This window comes from Panthera onca, chromosome B2 (assembly GCF_046562875.1).
Source record: "Panthera onca isolate mPanOnc1 chromosome B2, mPanOnc1 haplotype 2, whole genome shotgun sequence".
Lineage (NCBI taxonomy): Eukaryota > Metazoa > Chordata > Mammalia > Carnivora > Felidae > Panthera > Panthera onca.
Window position 1 is genome coordinate 91,369,946 of NC_138343.1, and position 19,718 is coordinate 91,389,663.

Sequence of the window (19,718 nt, forward strand, 5' to 3'; positions counted from 1 at the left end):
GTGGATTATAATACTGTCACTTTTTCCTCTTGAATCCATTGTACTTCTTAAAATACTAATGACAGAGTGTGTATAAGTCCCATTTCAACTCCAGGTTTTGCAGAATTAATGTAAATTCTAATAATGAATATCATTTTGTATTAATCCATTATTAAAGCAACAGGTGGGCAAGCCAATAAAATCATAGCACAACTGTACATACCTCAATTTACATATACACACTTCAGCTGAAACACTAATTAGGCCTTCCCAATTATTTGTTTCCATTGTTAATCTTCCCTATGCCACAGTGAGCACCTGAGAAATGAGACTGTCCTAAATATCTTTGTATCCTATACTTTGTCCCAGGCCTGGTGCTTAGTGAGTCTTGGTAATATTTTATCAAGGAATATTTGTAATTGTGACAAATATCCTAAATAAATTGATTCTAAATCAATTCTAAAATTATTTGAAATTAATTAATATCCAATTTTAAAATAAACATCATAATAAAACATTTTATATCATTGATTATTTATAGCTATTATAATTTACTTATTACTTTAAAATAGGTCCTGAGAATTCAATATGCTTAATCTCTTATACTGAAGAACAGTTTACAAAGCAGAATTACAAGTTCACAGTTCCATTAAGAAGATTCCCTCTAGTTCCTAGTCACCCATCTTAGTGCTAGTAGTTGTTTCTTGGTCCACTGCTTGTGATACCATAGCATGTAAACTGGGAAATGAAAAAAGGTTTAACAGAAAATATATAGGTGAAATAATAGCTTCAATCAATAACAAGAAGTTGTGTGAATGTTTTATAGGTTCAAGAAATAACCCGCAGTTTTAAATACTATTTTGAGTTGCTTCTATTTTCTTTTACACTTTATTTATTTATTTATTTATTTATTTATTTATTTATTGTTGAGAGAGAGACAGAGACAGAACACAAGTTGGGGAGAGGGAGAGGGAGAGGGAAACACAGAAACCAAAGCAGGTTCCAGGCTCTGAGCTGTCAGCACAGAGCCCGACATGGGGCTCAAACTCACTAATTGTGAGATCATGAACTGAGCTGAAGTCAGACACTTAACTGACTGAGCCACCCAGGTGTCCCTCTGTTTTCTATTTTGAAACTTTTCATATAAATTCATTTCAAAGAAGACATGCGTCATCTTTCTCTTTTCAAAATATTATTTGCTTGATAAATGTATAATAACAATAAATTTGAGTAATACTGTGGATTTTTCCTTGTTTTGTTTTTGTTTAAATATGTAACTAAGGATTATAGAATATAATAGAATATTTTTCATATTTGGGTGATTGTCTTCAACAGAATAAAATGTTTTCACTTACAATTTTAGAAGACATTATTTATTTTATTAAAAATTTTTTAATGTTTATTTTTGAGAGAGAGAGAGAGACAGAGCATGAGCAGGGGAGGGGCAGAGAGACAGGGAGACACAGGATCCTAAAGAGGCTCCAGGCTCCAAGCTGTCAACACACAGCCCAGTGAGGGGCTGGAACCCACAAACCACGAGATCATGACCTGAGCCGAAGTCAGATGTGCAACTGACTGAGCCACCCAGGTGCCCCAAGATGTTAATTATTTTAAATCGGGAAATCTATATATCTGAAATCCAGAACAAAAAATGTCAGAGACACTATCATTCAGTTCTTTGCTCATGAATAACAGATTGTCGTAGATTCTGAGTCTGGAGTTCTCTCTTGTCCAGCAAGAGAGGGGGACACAGGATTAAAAATGTATGAGAAGCTAATGTCCGGGAGGAGACAAGAACCCCAAGTAAGGGTTGTCCTTGTTCCATTTTTATTAGGATCAGACAGTGAAACTGTGAACATTAACTTATGGGCATGGGGAAAAGGGGGTTTTGGAGATATGTGGTGTTAGGAGTTTGAGTCAATACAAAATAAGATTCTGGTGCTGGGTGGAAGGTTGTTTACAGCAAACATGATGCTCCACCTCTGTTTACCTGAACTGGTCTAGGGGACAGATAAGAAAGACAGAACATGATACCTCAGGTTCAACAAGGCATCTGCTAATTAGCTCTGCTCTGGGCAACTCTGACCCTGCTGTGGTCTATAGCCCTATTTACTGGTTTACTTAATTTGGTCTTTCCTGTGAAAGCAGTTTTCTGCCTTTGTCCTATATCTTTGTCCTATACTGGGGGCCTTTGCCCCATTTACCTAATCTTATTTACCTAATCTTGTTTATCCAAACTTGGGTGTGTTCATCCTATGGCTTTCTAATTCTTTATGTCTTGTTAACCCATTGGTGCAAGCTCAGGGACTTCCTAAGCTTATTCCCCACAACAGATATACTAAATTCCACTTTGAATTATTGATATGAATGATTTCAGATTATTTTTAGTAGAAATTTAGTTTTCTTGGAATTATCAATGTGGAAAATACTCCTCAATTTTTGTGTACCCAATTTTTTCAAGGGAGCTAAGCTAACTCAACTACTATGTTAAAAAATAAACCAAGGGTTGAGCATCCGACTCTTGATTTGGCTCAGGTCATGATTCCAGGGTCATGGGATTGAGCGCTGCATTGGACTCTGTGCTGAGCATGGAGCCTGCTTGAGATTCTCTCTTTCCCTCTGCCCCTCTCCCTCGTTCACTCACATTCTCTCTCTCTCTAATACAAACAAACAAAACCACAAATGAATCCCATGGAAATACTGAAGTTAAAGGAAGATATTGTAATATAAATATTAATATTTATAAGCCATCCAGTTGGGAGTTCACAGCAAAATCAGAACAGGGTGGGAATACAACACAAAACAAAAACCATTAAGTCCCCCCTCAACCTGTGCTCCCCCTACAAAAAAACCATCACACTCCAAAACTGTTTTGGAACCATGGCTCTTGTGAACAATTACCAGTTGAGAAGTTCATTTTTCATTTGTGTCATTAACGGCAAGTTTGTTAGATTTAGTCAATATCATATGAAATTACCAGCAGGCTTACTTAAGCATTAATAAATTAATTATTGCTTGTGTTTAATACTACTGTCTGTGTTTAATTCTTTCTTAATTCTCTCTGCTTAGGCTCTTTATGTGTAAAAGAAATCTCCTTATTTTATAACTCAATTGCCTACTGTACAATTGAGGTTTGTAGGTTACTACTTGGTTTGGTAAAAAGCAACTGAAGGCATATTTCTAAAATATAAGGTTATGCCTTTGTGAACCTACAAATAGACATTATGATGTATAGTGTATATAATATATGTAATTTATAGAAGTTTGAAGTTAGGTTTTCACATTTATGACACATTTAACTTTAATCTCATTACTTTTTTTTCTTAAACACAACCTAGTGAGTACAAGCTAAATTAATGGCATGAGGTGACTTCTTGTTTGTTATAATAACTGAAACCCAATTTATCACAGAAATATTAACTATGAAATATATTACCAGTTTTCAATAACTATTTTTAGTTTTATAAAAATAGAAATCATGCACAAGGAAAATCTCACTTTTGTAAGAAGATAAACCTCAGGAATATATATATTTTTTTCTGTAAAGACATTTAGGGAAGTACTGGGGATAAATGTTTTATGCATTCACTTGATCATTTAAAAATATTTAATGACTGCTCTGTCCCAAACACTGTACTAGGCACTGGCAATGCAGAAGTGGACAAAGTATAGAAACTCCTTTCTCGAAAGAGATGTACATTCTTTTGGAAGGAGGACAACAATAAATGACATAATTTCAGGTCACTCTAAGTTTTATGAAGAAAATGAAAACATGGTAAGGAGATAAAGAGTGATAGAGTAGTGGTTAATAAAGATCCCTTTGAGTGACTGATAACAGAACCTATACATCAAAACATTAAAAGTGAGTGAATAAGCCATGTAGACCTATGAGGAACAAGCTTTCCAGGCAAAAGAAATAGTAAGTTTAAAGGCCTTGAAACAGAAACGTGTTCACATTTAAAGATTAACAAGGCAACCAGAGTTATTGGGACAAGAGTGATCCCCCTAAGACCAGGAGAGTGATAGGAACTGAAGTTGATTACATAATTAGGGGCCATCTCTTGTAGTGCTTTGTAGGCCAAGATTAGGTTGTATTTTATGTATGCTAGAAATCGTTGGAGAATTCAGAGCCAAAAGTGATAATCTGGTATATGTTTTAAAAAGAGCTTGTCTTCGGATGAAGAATAGGCTCTAGTTGGGCAACAATGAAAGCAGGGGACCAATTAGGAGGCCACTGTAGGAGTCCAGGCAGTGTAACCAGGTGGATAGTGGTGGAAATGGTATGCCACATGTACAGAAAGTAAACTATGTTTCCCTAAAAGTGCACACAGAGGCGAAAGCATGTGTTCACATTATTCATTGTGAAGAGTTTGGTAAAGTGTGGGATCACTTATAAGTTACATTAAAATGAATATCATAATTAACTAGCTTAAATGTCTTAGCTAAATCAGTTAAAATATTTCCAATTTTTTCAAGCACACTTACCACTGTCGTAAGCATTTCACAACATTGTGGAAACAAAAAGTTCTTAGAACTGGTTTTTCCAGTTTGTTAAATTACAAAAACTTTCAGAAGTATGCATAAGATGTTTCACTGGCCAGAGCATGTATTATAAAATAATATCATTATGTTCTTTCATTACTAGGACTTTGTAAAGAAGGTTTTCTCAGCATGATCAAATTAGGAGTCATTGTGACATTCATGAACATATGCCTTGTTATCTAGTTTTTGTATTAGATAATTGGAAATTAGACCAATAAATGTTATCATTGTTCTTTGAAACTGTAATCAAGGATTGCTATTAACTATATAGAACTCCATAAAAAGAATTATTCTGTTTTCCCCTAGATGGGTTAGTTCACTAGAAATTACATTAATGTACCAATAAATCTTATTTCTAGAATAAGATCAGAAAAAAGTTTAATTTTGAAATTCTCTGGGTAATTTTCTTTGAAAATTTTAGTAAGTTAAACTGTATTTAGTAAGTTGAAACTGTATTTAGCAAACGTTTACCAAGTAGTTCCTTGGTGTCAGATTTTGTCCAATGCCCTACGGATATTTGATTGGTTATTATGAGAATAAAACAATTTGGAAAATTTCATATAGAATGATAGAATATTAAATTAAAACTTATTAATAAGATAGTGCTGCCCAGGCATCTTTGTGAAATTTCCAGGGAGAAACCCTTTACCATAGCAACTATGTTCTAATTAATTTAATCAACACAACATTAAGTACTACTAACTGAGGATATGGTTAAAATTATTATCTAAAAAATAGACTTTTTAGAGTAGTTTTAGGTTTATAGAAAAACTGTGCAGAAAGTAGAGTTTCCATACCTTCTCCCATTCTGCTTTCATCCCCTGCCCCACTCTAGTTCCCATGATTATTAACAGCTTCCATTAGTGTAGTACATTTGTTACGTTGATGAACAATTTTTGAGACATTAGCTAAAGTCCATGGTTTACATTAGGGCTCACTCTTTGTATTCTACAGCTTTATATTTTTTGATAAATGCACAGTGTCATGTGCATTATGATTTCTTACAGAATAGTTTCACTATATTAAACATGTTTGGTTCCACTTATTTGTCACTCTGTTCCCCTGAGCCGTTGTCAACCACAGAGCTTTTTACTTCCTGTGCAGTTTTGCCTTTTCCAAAATGTCATATAATTGGAAGCATACGCTATGTAGTCTTTTCAGACTGGCATTTTTCATTTAGCACTATATGCATTTAAAGTTTTTCATGACTTTTCCTGTCTCGATAGCTCATTTCTTTTTATTGCTGAATAATATTCCATTATATGAATGTACCACAGTCTGTTGATACATTTATTTTTTATTTTATTTTATTCTTTTTAATATGAAATTTATTGTCAAATTGGTTTCCATACAACATGCAGTGCTCATCCCCACAGGTGCCCTCCTCAATACCCATCACCCACTTTCCCCTCCTTTTCACTTCCCATCAACCCTCAGTTTATTCTCAGTTTTTAAGAGTCTCTTATGCTTTGGCTCCCTCCCTCTCTAACATTTTTTTTTCTTCCTTCCCCTCCCCAATTGTCTTCTGTTAAGTTTCTCAGGGTCCACATAAGAGTGAAAACATACGGTATCTTTCTCTTTATGACTTATTTCACTTAGCATAACACTCTCCAGTTCCATCCACGTTGCCACAAAAGGCCATATTTCATTCTTTCTCATTGCCAAGTAGTATTCCATTGTGTATATAAACCACAATTTCTTTATCCATTCATCAGTTGATGGACATTTAGGCTCTTTCCATAATTTGGCTATTGTTGAGAGTGCTGCTGTGAACATTGGGGTACAAGTGCCCCTATGCATCAGTACTCCTGTATCCCTTGGGTAAATTCCTAGCAGTGCTATTCCTGGGTATGGGGTAGATCTATTTTTAATTTTTTTGAGGAACCTCCACACTGTTTTCCAGAGAGACTGCACCAGTCTGCATTCCCACCAACAGTGCAAGAGGGTTCCCGTTTCTCCACATCCTCTCCAGCATCTATAGTCTACTGATTTGTGCATTTTAGCGACCCTGACTGGCGTGAGGTGATATCTCAGGGTGGTTTTGATTTGTATTTCACTGATGGGGAGTGATGTTGAGCATCATTTCATGTGCCTGTTGGCCATCTTGATGTCTTCTTTAGAGAAGTGTCTATTCATGTTTTCTGCCCATTTCTTCACTGGATTATTTGTTTTTCGGGTGTGGAGTTTGGTGACTTCTTTACAGATTTTGGATACTAGCCCTTTGATATGTCATTTGCAAATATCTTTTCCCATTCCGTTGGTTGCCTATTAGTTTTATTGATTGTTTCCTTTGCAGTGCAGAAGCTTTTTATCTTCATGAGGTCTCAATAGTTCATTTTTGCTTGCCCTTGCCTTTTTTTTTTTTTTTTTTTTTTTTTTTTTTGCCCTTGCCTTTGGAGATGTGTAAAGTAAGAAATTGCTGTGGCTGAGATCAGAGAGGCTTTTTCCTGCTTTCTCCTCTAGGGTTTTGATGGTTTCCTGTCTCACATTCAGGTCCTTTATCCATTTTGAGTTTATTTTTGTGAATGGTGTAAGAAAGTGGTCTAGTTTCATTCTTCTGCATGTTGCTGTCCAGTTCTCCCAGCACCATTTGTTAAAGAGACTGTCTTTTTTCCATTGGAAATTCTTTCCTGCTTTGTCAAAGATTAGTTGGCCATACTTTTGTGGGTCCAATTCTGGAGTCTCTATTCTATTCCATTGATCTATGTGTCTGTTTTTGTGCCAATACCATGCTGTCTTGATGATTACAGCTTTGTAGTAGAGGCTAAAGTCTGTGATTCTGATGCCTCCTGCTTTGGTGGTCTTCTTCAATATTACTTTGGCTATTTGGGGTCTTTTGTGGTTCCATACAAATTTTACGATTACTTGTTCTAGCTTCAAGAAGAATGCTGGCAGAATTTTGATTGGGATTGCACTGAATGTGTAGATAGCTTGGGATTGCACTGAATGTGTAGATAGGATTTTAACAATATTTATTCTTCCAATCCATGAACACGGAATGTTTTTCCATTTCTTTATATCTTCTTCAATTTCCTTCATAAGCTTTCTATAGTTTTCAGCAAAAAGATCTTTTACATCTTTGATTAGGTTTATTCCTAGGTATTTTATGATTTTTGGTGCAGTTGTGAATGGGATCAGTTTCTTTCTTTGTCTTTCTGTTGCTTCATTATTAGTGTATAAGAACGCAACTGATTTCTGTACATTAATTTTGTATCCTGAGACTTTGCTGAATTCATGTATCAGTTCTAGCAGACTTTTGGTGGAGTCTATCGGATTTTCCATGTATAATATCATGTCAACTTCAAAAAGTGAAAGCTTGACTTCATCTTTGCCAATTTTGATGCTTTTGATTTCCTTTTGTTGTCTGATTGCTGATGCTAGCACTTCCAACCCTATGTTAAATAATAGCAGTGAGAGAGGACATCCCTGTCGTGTTCCTGATCTTAGGGGGAAAGCTCTCAGTTTTTCCCCATTGAGGATGATATTAGCTGTGGGCTTTTCATAAATGGCTTTTATGATGTTTAATTATGTTCCTTCTATCCCAACTTTCTTGAGAGTTTTTATTAAGAAAGGATGCTGAATTTTGTCAAATGCTTTTTCTGCATTGATTGACAGGATCATATGGTTCTTTTCTTTTCTTTTCTTAATGTGATATATCACATTGATTGATTTGTGAATGTTGAACCAGCCCTGCAGCCCAGGAATGAATCCTACTTGATCATGGTGAATAATTCTTTTTATATGCTGTTGAATTCGATTTGTTAGTATCTTATTGAGAATTTTTGCATCCATATTCATCAGGGATATTGGCCTGTAGTTCTCTTTTTTTACTGGGTCTCTGTCTGGTTTAGGAATATAAGGAATGCTGGCTTCATAGAATGAGTCTGGCAGTTTTCCATCCCTTTCTATTTCTTGGAATAGCTTGAGAAGGATAGGTATTATCTCTGCTTTACATGTCTGGTAGAATTCCCCAAGGAAGCCATCTGGTCCTGGACTCTTATTTATTGGGAGAGTTTTGATAACTGATTCAGTTTCTTCGCCAGTTATAGTCTGTTCAAGTTTTCTATTTCTTCCTGTGTGAGTTTTGGAAGTGGGTGGGTGCTTAGGAATTTGTCCATTTCTTCCAGGTTGTCCAGTTTGTTGGTATACAATTTTTCATAGTATTCCCTGATAATTGCTTGTATTTCTAAGGGATTGTTTGTAATAATTCCATTTTTATTCATGATTTTATCTATTTGGGTCATCTCTCTTTTCTTTTTCTTTTTCTTTTGAGAAGCCTGGCTAGAGGTTTATCAATTTTTTTTTTTTTTCAAAAAACCAACTCTTGGTTTCATTGATCTGCTCTACAGTTTTTTTACATTCTATATTGCTTTTTTTCTGCTCTGATCTTTATTATTTCTCCTCTTCTGCTGGGTTTGGGGCGTCTTTGGTTTGCTGTTCTGTGTCTATTTCTTTTAGGTGTGCTGTTAGATTTTGTATTTGGGATTTTTCTTGTTTCTTGAGATAGGCCTTGATTGCAGTGTATTTTCCTCTCAGGACTGCTTTCGCTGCATCCCAAAGCGTTTGGATTGTTGTGTTTTCATTTTCATTTGTTTCCATATATTTTTTGAATTTCTTCTCTAATTTCCTGGTTGATCCATTCACTCTTTAGTAGGGTGTTCTTTAACCTCCATGCTTTTGGAGGTTTTCCAGACTTTTTCCTGTGGTTGATTTCAAGTTTCATAGCATTGTGGTCTGAAAGTGTGTATGGTATGATCTCAATTCTTTTATACTTATTAAGGGGTGTTTTGTGAGCCAGCATGTGATCTATCTTGGAGAATGTTCCATGTGCACTCGAGAAGAAATTATATTCTGTTGCTTTGGGATGCAGAGTTCTAAATAGATCTGTCAAGTCCATCTGATCCAATGTATCATTCAGGACCATTGTTTCTTTATTGATACTGTGTCTAGATGATCTATGCATTGTTGTAAATGGGGTATTAAAGTCCCCTGCAATTACCACATTCTTATCAATAAGGTTGCTTATGTTTGTGATTAATTGTTTTATGTATTTGGGGGCTCCTTATTCGGCACATAGACATTTACAATTGTTAGCTCTTCCTGATGGATAGACCCTGTAATTATTATATAATGACCTTCCCTTTAACTTAAAGTCTAGTTTGTCTGATATAAGTATGGCTACTCCAGCTTTCTTTTGACATCCAGTAGTATGATAGATAGTTTTCCATCCCCTCACTTTCAATCTGAAGGTGTCCTCGGGTCTAAAATGAGTCTCATGTATACAGCAAATAGATGGGTCTTGTTTTTTTAACCATTCTGATACCCTGTGTCTTTTGGTTGGAGCATTTAGTCCATTTACATTCAGTGGTATTATTAAAAAATATGGGCTTAGGGGCGCCTGGGTGGCGCAGTCGGTTAAGCGTCCGACTTCAGCCAGGTCACGATCTCGCGGTCCGTGAGTTCGAGCCCCGCGTCAGGCTCTGGGCTGATGGCTCGGAGCCTGGAGCCTATTTCCGATTCTGTGTCTCCCTCTCTCTCTGCCCCTCCCCCGTTCATGCTCTGTCTCTCTCTGTCCCAAAAATAAATTAAAAAAAAACGTTGAAAAAAAAATTAAAAAAAAAAAAAATAAAAGATATGGGCTTAGAGTCATTGTGATGTCTGCAGGTTTCATGCTTGTAATGATGTCTCTGGTACTTTGTGGTCCTTGCAACATTTCACTCACAGAATCCCCCTTAGCATCTCTTGTAGGGCTGGTTTAGTGGTGATGAATTCCTTCAGTTTTTGTTTTTTTGGGAAAACCTTTATCTCTCCTTCTATTCTGATTGACAGTCTTGCTGGATAAAGGATTCTCGGCTGCATTTTATTTCTGTTTATCACATTGAAGATTTCCTGCCATTCCTTTCTGGCCTGCCAAGTTTCAGTAGATAGGTCTGCTACTACTCTTATGTGTCTACCTTTGTAAGTTATGGCCTGTTTATCCCTAGCTGCTTTCAGAATTTTCTCTTTGTCCTTGTATTTTGCCAGTTTCACTATGATATGTCATGCAGAAGATCTATTCAAATTACATCTGAAGGGAGTTCTCTGTGCCTCTTGGATTTCAATGTCTTTTTTGCTTCCCCAGATCAGGGAAGTTCTCAGCTATGATTTGTTCAAGTATACTTTCAGCCCCTTTCTCTCTCTTCTTCTTCTTCTGGAATTCCTATGATATGGATATTGTTCCATTTGATTGCATCACTTAGTTCTCTAATTCTTCCCTTATACTCCTGGATTTTTTTATTTCTCTTTTTCTTAGCTTCCTCTTTTTCCACAATTTTATCTTCTAATTCACCTATTCTCTCCTCTGCCTCTTCAATCCCTGCTATGGCCACCTCCATTTTATTTTGCACCTTTTTTTATAGCATTTTATAGCTCCCCATGACTATTTCTCAGTCCCTTGATCTCTATAGCAATAGATTCTCTTCTGTCCTCTATGCTTTTTTCAAGCCCAGCGATTAATTTTATGACTATTATTCTAAATTCTTGTTCTATTATATTGCTTAAATCGTTTTTGATCAATTCATTAGTTGTCACTACTTCCTGGAGTTTCTTTTGAGGAGACTTCTTCCGTTTTCTCTTTTTGGGTAGTCCCTGCGTTGGCTCCAAACTGCAGGGCACTTCCCCTGTGCTGTCTGGAGTAACTTGTGTTGGTGGGTGGGGCCGCAGTCAGACCTGATGTCTGCCCGCAGCCCACCGCTGGGGCCACAGTCAGACTGGTATGTACCTTATCTTCCCCTCTCCCAGGGAAGATAGTGGTGTGGTGTGCCCCATGTCTGGGCCTCTTGCACACTGCCAGGCTTGTGGTGCTGTTTTGATGGGATCTGAGTTATTAGCTGGGATGGATATGCAAAGTGTACAGGGGTGGGAGGGGCAGGCTTAGCTGGCTTTGCCCTCTCTGGTGTCCTGCGGGAGGGACCCTGCAGCACTGGGATGGAGGCAGTCCCGTTGGAGGCAGTCCCACAGAAGCACAGCATTGGGCTTTTGCACAGTGCAAGCAAGTTCAGTGACCGGAACTGGTTCCCTTTGGAATTTCTGCTGGGGGATGGGAGAAGGAGATGGCACTTGCCAGTGCCTTTTTCCCTAGCTGAGCTTAGCTCTATCTTTTGGGGCTCAACAGTTCTAACTCCTGGCGTCCTCTCGCCCTCCCCATGAGAGCAGAGAGGTTGACTTTTAACATTCCAGGTGTTAAGTCCTGCTGGCTGTCAGAACTCATGGAGTCCGGCCCCTCCACTTTTGTAGCCAGACTCAGGGGCTCTGCCTTGCTGGGCGTGCTGCCCCTCCACTGCCCCAGCTCCATCCCAGCAGTCTGTGTAGCACGCACCGCCTCTCTGCCCTTCCTACCCTCTTCTGTGGGCCTTTTGTCTAAGCTTGGCTCTGGAGAGTCCATTCTGCTAGTCTTCTGGTGGTTTTCTGGGTTATTTAGGCAGGTGTGGGTGGAATCTAAGTGATCAGCAGGAGGAGGTGAGTCCAGCTTCCTCCTACACCACCATCTTCCCCTCTCGATACATTTATTTTTTTAAATTAAATGTCAAAAGTGTCTGTTTATATCTTTTGTTTCAAATGACTAATTTCTTTTATAATTGAAAGAATTTTACTGTGTGATGTTTTGTCTTATGTTCATTTTATATTTGGGATAGAAATTTTACTTTAGGCAATGCTAAATAAATTTTGAAATTTGATGGATGTCTAGTCAATCATATTAATATATGCCTGTGGAACAACTTTTTTTTTTAGAATAATGTAGTGGTTTTGTCTTAATAGATGTTACTTGAATTGTTCCCTAACTTTTGTTAATACCTATTTTGAATTTAAAAAATATTTTACCAGCTTAAAGCATGTTCACTTACATGCTTTACATGTTATAAAATTTTGCTTTTCATGTGCCTACACAGTGAGGGAGGGTTGCAAAAGTGAAATGGTACATAGATAAACTGTGCTGTACACTCAACCCCCTGAACAGAAGTAAGCCACCATTTCAGGTTGTCCATTTTTTAACCTAGAATCTGTTTCTTAAATGATCACTCTTTTTCCCTAACAAACATCTTTACTTTTTCAAACCGTCTGTAGTTCCTTCCCTTCTGTCTTATAGGAAGTGCTATTTCTTCCTTGTGGAAAGTATTCCATCTTCCTAAATTCTGCACCTGACCCTCTAAATTCTCAGTGACTATAATCTATTAATTACTGACCTTACTTCTATATATTCTCCTTTCCATCTCTACAGATTCTTTAATAAAGGAATGAATGAATGTCTCCATCATTCCATTTCTGGCTTCTGAGATGCATCTCATGCTTAACTCTAGGTATAGATTCCAATAGCTTGGGGTTTAGGTCCTGGTTCCAATGCTCAGTTAGCTCTGTGACCATGAACAAGTTTTTGACTTCTCATAGATTCAGTTTCCTTATCTTAAAATAGGAATAATAGTAGGATTGTGTAAGGATTAAATGTGACAATTCATGTAAAGTGCTTACCACACAATGCCTGTTGCACAGCACATGCGTAAAGAACATTACCAAGTATTATTGCTAAATTGATATGTTCTTAGATTTATGAATATGTAATGTGATGATATCCTCTCCAGGACCCTTAAGACCTGTTCTTTCCTTCCTAACCTTTAGAGAAATATCTCTCTGTCTTCATTGCTGCTCAGAGGTACTCTGTTCAGGTATCTGAGTGCTCCCCCTTTCCCACACACACCCAAAACACAAATGCACCCAAACACATACCCAGAATAATATCGTCAACAAACTTAGCCTTTTAGTGAAGTTTCTTTTTTTAAGTTCTCCAACAGTCCTCGAGGTAAGAAGACAAAACCCAATTTCATTATTTTGTTCATCTTTCTGTAGCTCTCTACAAGCAACATTTCTTATTTATCTTCTGAAAGCCCAGTATGTTTATGAAAATAAAAGGAAAGTAGAGATATAGCTTCCCATTATATATGAGAATAGATGCCTTTATTATTTAAAATATTAAAATTATTTCCTGTAACATATTACAGCTTAAGTTCATCCCTGACAGATGGTTATAACGTGATGAGTGAAAAGCATTAGTAATTTAACATATTTAAGCTACCGTGGAAAATTAGCAACTTTGTGAAAATTGAAAAACTCATTTCCTAATGCGATTTAGGCAAGGCTGCAAGGATTTTCATTAAATAATATAAAACAAATTAGAGGGATAGAAACAAAACTCAAGGGCAGTAAACACAATCACATTAAAAGATGATTTTCAAAATGTTAACTATTTAAAAACTAAAACCTTTTAACAACTCTATAGTTTTAAAATAAGGAAAACATGTTTCTTGATTATCAACGAAATGATTTGAGGTAGATATTATTATTACTATTTAGAATTTGACCAAGTTTTTTAGCGATCCATAACTTATATTAAATGTGTTTTTTTAGTTTAGATTAAAAATAATTATGAGAAGATTCCACAGCATAATAATTCAGGTACTGAATATACAATAGTTTCTTCAGTTTTTTCATTCCATACATTTTTTTTTCTTTCTTTAACTACTTGCAGTAAATGCTGGTTTGCTAATCTAGAAGGACATAGAAATGAGTAACAGAAAAATCAAATGCTTCAATTCAGGGTCAAGAATGCTTTAAATGTTAACATAATAGTTACTCAGACAATTCTCAAGTATAAAGTATTTGTTTTGCTTAATTTGGATACTGACTTCTTTTTTGAGACTTAGAACCAATTTTTTCCCCTGTTTTCTGTTTCTCTCTACAGAAAGCTGACCTTGCAGTTGCCCCACTGGCTATTACCTACGTTCGAGAGAAGGTCATCGACTTTTCCAAGCCCTTTATGACACTTGGAATAAGTATTTTGTACCGCAAGCCCAATGGTACAAACCCAGGCGTCTTCTCCTTCCTGAATCCTCTCTCCCCTGATATCTGGATGTATATTCTGCTGGCTTACTTGGGTGTCAGTTGTGTGCTCTTTGTCATAGCCAGGTAACATGCTCACTTTTGTGATTTTTTTGGCAATTGTTACCTCCTTTTTCTAACTAATAATTGTCAAAAGTCACAATAATTTTACTTTTCTTCTTCTTTATTTCCCTTGGGGTGCTGAAATAATGAACTTTTAAGAGTCACATACCTTATTAAAATATACTATACTGCCTTTTTGGGCAGAAAGCATGCTGGTTGTGTCAGTAAGCTATAACTGTGGGAGAGTTTACTCTTTTTAATTAGAATCTAAAAGCAGTCCAAATTATTATTCCATAAAAATTATTTCCTCATTTTGCTCTTGAGCGAGACAGTAAAATAGTGTATTTTACTAATTTGAATTGATAAATAAGTCATAAGAAAAAAAAAGAGGTAAGATTTAAAAGGAGGCTTTTTTTTAATGAACCAAGGCTAATTAAAAATGAGCACTTTATGTATAAAAAAACTACCGTTATTTTCCACATAAAATTACTCATTTTTCTACAAAATAATTAAAATGTATAACTACAAATATGTTTTTGCTCTATTATCAAAATTAAATATTAAATAAGAAGGTTATTTTTTCAATTGTATTATATAGCTTCTTCTGATAAATTTGTCACTAAGGATATTTATCCTTTCTTAAACTTATTCTTTTCTCAATGAAGTCATATATTTGTTCCTAGCAAAAAAATAAACAAACAATAAAAACCCACTTAGTTCATTCAATTAAAAGAGGAATCACTTCTAGAAAGCATAAGATTTTTGATATATACACATTTTTATAGGTATACACAGATATTTTTGATATTTACATATAAATGTTATGAAAACTTATAATTCCCCCCAATTGATTTAATATTGACATATGAGTCCTTCAGACAATTATCATTTGCATTTGTCTGAAAATTTGTATTGGAACCATGAGTACATATAGCTTTGGTAGCTGTATGGTAGATCATGTTAATATTTGTATTTGAAGTTTAGAATTCTCCCCTCAAAAACGAGAATTTGGACTATAAAATTCATAAGTCTTTAGTTCTAACTTTTTCCATATCTTGTGAAGACAAAACAGCCTTTTCATTTTTGAACATCTTTGCATTACTTACATATATTTTATAGTGGCCAATGTAAACCATCCGTTTCATATGTAGTCAGAGAAATGAGTTCAAAGATTACAGTTTAAATAATTCAATGGTTGGAGAACTCTACAGCCTGCCCACAAGGCAAACAGAAAAATAAATACTCCAAAGTATAGAAAAAAGTCTTTCATGCTGTCTGCAGGTACACCTGTTCCTTCTTAATCAAATTAACAAAAGTTCCCAGGAAGGATAAAATCAAAACCTAGGGGCAAATGTCCTGATACCATTCTGAGACAATTGTGCAGGCATCAGTCAAGGTGAATTAAGTCTAATGTAGTTTCCAGGGGACCTTAAACAGAGACTATTGAGTTACCTCAAACTTGTATTAGGAATTTCAGATATTCCTAATTTTCTGAGCCCAAATCTTCTGAGATTACATTCAAAAGCAAATACTGAAACATCTGAATTATTTTCCAGCTTAAAATTACATTTGCAAATAGAGACATGGAACAGCTATGCAGTGATCTAATTTTCAAAATATTTTTAACTCTCACTGGTAACTATCAAATAAAAAATAGTGATATAATATCTGTATAATTGTGGTAACCTGTGCTAATTTTACACAAAATAAATACATCTATGTCATTCTTTTTGAGAATGTAACATTAGTTGATATGCCATTTTTTAGTGTCATTAAATTTTGGAATATTACTGTTATATTTTGTTGTTAGTTATTAAATGAATGGAATTTGAAAATGATTCTATTTCAGATCTTATTCAATGCAAACAGTCTCATACAATTTCAAAAATTAAGTATAATATCTTCATTTATAGGTAAATTAACACATATTTTATTAAATAATAAACAATGTTAGATATCCTATATTAACTAATATATATCTTGGTAAATAGTACATAATATGAAAATAAATTCTTTGCAGATTATTCCTGAAATATTTTATTCAATACTCTATATTAAAATAATGTATAAATATTTGCTAAATTTAAAAACAACACACTAAGAACTCAGATTAAAAGGAAATTCTTGAAATAGAATCCAATTAAATTCTTAACTGAACTTCCAAAGCCAAATAAATTTATATAATTAAAAGCCAATATACTTCACTTAAAAAAATATTCAGTCTCATATGGTATTGAACTCCTCTTACAATGAAAGTTCATGATATGCAAAGCAGGCAAAATGTCCAGATTTCATTGCAAAACTTAATTACCTTTCTAATATAAATGGTATTATGGTATTTCTTATCAATACAAAATAAACACAGAATTTTTATTTTACCTATGAATGAAGACTGTGTCTTATGTTATTTAGAGATCACTAATGAACTTACTAATATTATTATATTATATTAATGTTAACATATAAATATGGCATTTTATTTATGTATACTTTTTATCTTCATCTCCATAATAATTACAGAGAAAGACCATTTACATTTGAAAAAATTCTCATCTCTGTGTTTCATTCTCACTGAAAAGCACAGAAACAAAGTTCTACAATAATACCATGTCAACAACAAAATTTTGTAATCAATTAAGTACTGATCATAATTGTTAGAATTTATGTTTTCTAAAATTAAATTTAAAAGCAGATTGTTACTGTGATAGCTCTTAAAAATTTCCCTTCACCCTTCCTATATAGGAAAAGATTATCTAAGAAATACTTAACATATGCTCTAAATTTTTTTAACCATTATTAAGAAAGAGATATATGGTCTTATTTTCTTGGTATGGTTTCATAATCTATGGTCTCTTGCAAATAGTTGCTTTCTTGTTTATAGCATAATGACATAATCAGCATGCTTGTCTGAATTAGCTGAGAACTCTTTTCACAGTAAAGATAAGCCTGAGGTACAGCATTCTAGATATGGAATGGCCTTATCCTGGATATCCTAACCATAGCTCTTGGCTGACAGAAGATTAGGAAGAAATCTTATACATGACAAACTTGTACATAATCATGTTTGTCCCTAAACCTTTCCCTCTCTCTTTCTATTTTCCTCTGACCTAGGTATATTAGTATAGAGACAGCAGTTAGTCATATAAAGAGTCTGGTTAGGAAATCCACCCTTTATACTCAGAATGAGAGGTATTTTTCACCTTGCTTCAAATATTTTCTTTATTAAACAACTGATAATATGGACACAGTAGATACTATTTATAAAATGGAGCCAATTTAAATGCCCATAATGTTAGAAATTTTTTTTTTCTTTTAACAATAGGTGTCTTCAAGACCAGAGCTGTTTTGAAAATCAGCATGTAAATCTTGGTCTAGAGTTCTTAGTAATTTGGTATAGAGGTGAATAACTGAAGACCAAACTTAAAAGAAGAGACTAATGCTATACACATTTTCCTCCAACAGGATTGATGGAACTGTAGTAATAATTCACTAAGCGTATAATAATATTGCATATTTTATTGCAATTTTAAGATTGACATTTTAAAATTAAATACAAATAAACTGGGGAAGAAGAGTAATACTAAACCATTTTTTTTGTGAGAATTTTATTACAGAGAAATTTCTTAGGTTACTTAAATGAACAAGTGAATATGATCAAATATAGGAAAAAGAGTAAAAGAAAGCTAGCAATATTGGCTAACCTGGCCTTAGCAAAGATAACAAATCCAAGAATATTCGGTATGTGTTAAGTACATAACATTAGTTTTTCTAAGTTAAAAAGAATATAGGAGTTTCTTATGTGTTTTGGGGTTGAATTATTTTGCATGATTTTTATAATATTAGAATCTCATCTATTGTATTATTGGATTAGACAGCAGGAGGTGGTCTCCCTAGAATCTGCTCAAGGGTTTATAAATACGGTGACCACCAGGACTGTCTTGACACACATTTTGGCACTAGCATGGTCTGGAGTCACAAGATGACAAGGCTACTGCCTTACTGAGAGTTCTTACATTTGTAAAAATATTCTGTATTTCTCTTGGTGCTCAGAGGTAAAGATGTTCTAAACATAGTGTTTTTGACGGTTTAACTGAGTTTAGAAAGCCATGTCCAAAGTGCTTGCATCAACAACTTTGATCTAGGCTCCTGGCTAGTGTGCAATAGCTTTTATATTCTTGTCACAATGATGGGTGACATTTAATGTACAGTGAAGGACAACAATGACTTATTATGCACTTGGAAATGGATAACTGTTTTGGTGGGATGTTCAATGTTAAACTAATATGCTGTCAGAAAGACTGTTGTCACATTGAAACGAAATGCCAATTTTGTTGTGTGCCTTTGCCACCACTTGCCCACCTCTTACTAGAAAACCATTTCAGTTTTACCTTTCCATAACACAATTTTAGATATATTTTTCTTTAATTTTTTAGACATTTTTTTTACTTAAGTAAATTTCAGGAAAACCTATCTGCTTTTATTGATTTAGCAGTTTTCTGAGAATTTAATGAAAATTTGGTTTGAAACAATGCTGTTTTCTAGTATGCCTTTCACACATATGAAAGTGATTATTAAAATTGATTATATTAGCAAATACCTCAGCTATGGACCTAAAAGTCATCATCGATTAAAACTAAATGCACTTTCAAACCACATTTGCATAGGAGATGAAATTACTTCTACATTAATAAAGTTTTTTTCACAATTGTTACTTGGTAAATCTATTATAAAATAATTTACCTCCTTATTTGTAATGATTCCAATGATGTTCATGGCTACAAAATAGAGATGGAGTTATTACACCAGAAAAAATTCATTTGTACTAGTAGAACCAAAGCAATTGAAAGGTTAAATTGGTGACTTATTTTCATCTTATGGTGAATACTGTATCTAGATAATGGAGGCAGTGGAAATTTTGACTGCAATTGTAAAGGCTGAAGAATCAGAATCTCAATCACTTTAAGAAAAAATAAACATATTTTCTACCTCTACATTTTATAATTATGCTAGACATTTACAAGAATAAAAGATTTGAAAAAATCAAGTAAGACAAAAACAATTTAAAATTAAGCTACTTATTTTGGTAATCTTCTGTAATCTAATGCTTTTTGGCATCTTCTTTTAAAGATAATTGTACTTGAGTTTCTTTTAGAAGTTTTAATCTCTCTTACCAAATTAATTTTTGACAGAATTTTTTTATTGTTAGGGCAAAAGTGAATGTAAAT

The 19,718-nt window shown here is 34.6% G+C and overlaps 1 protein-coding gene across 4 annotated transcripts in view; it reads left to right on the plus strand.

The window, feature by feature from the left end:
- Window positions 1-19,718, plus strand: part of GRIK2 (glutamate ionotropic receptor kainate type subunit 2) — a 648,000-nt gene that overhangs the window by 467,155 nt on the left and 161,127 nt on the right. For all 4 annotated transcript variants that reach the window (XM_081795767.1, XM_081795769.1, XM_081795768.1 and 1 more), the window contains exon 11: window positions 14,294-14,517. In XM_081795767.1, the coding sequence (XP_081651893.1) occupies window positions 14,294-14,517 (224 nt within the window). The remainder of the gene's footprint in view (window positions 1-14,293; window positions 14,518-19,718) is intronic.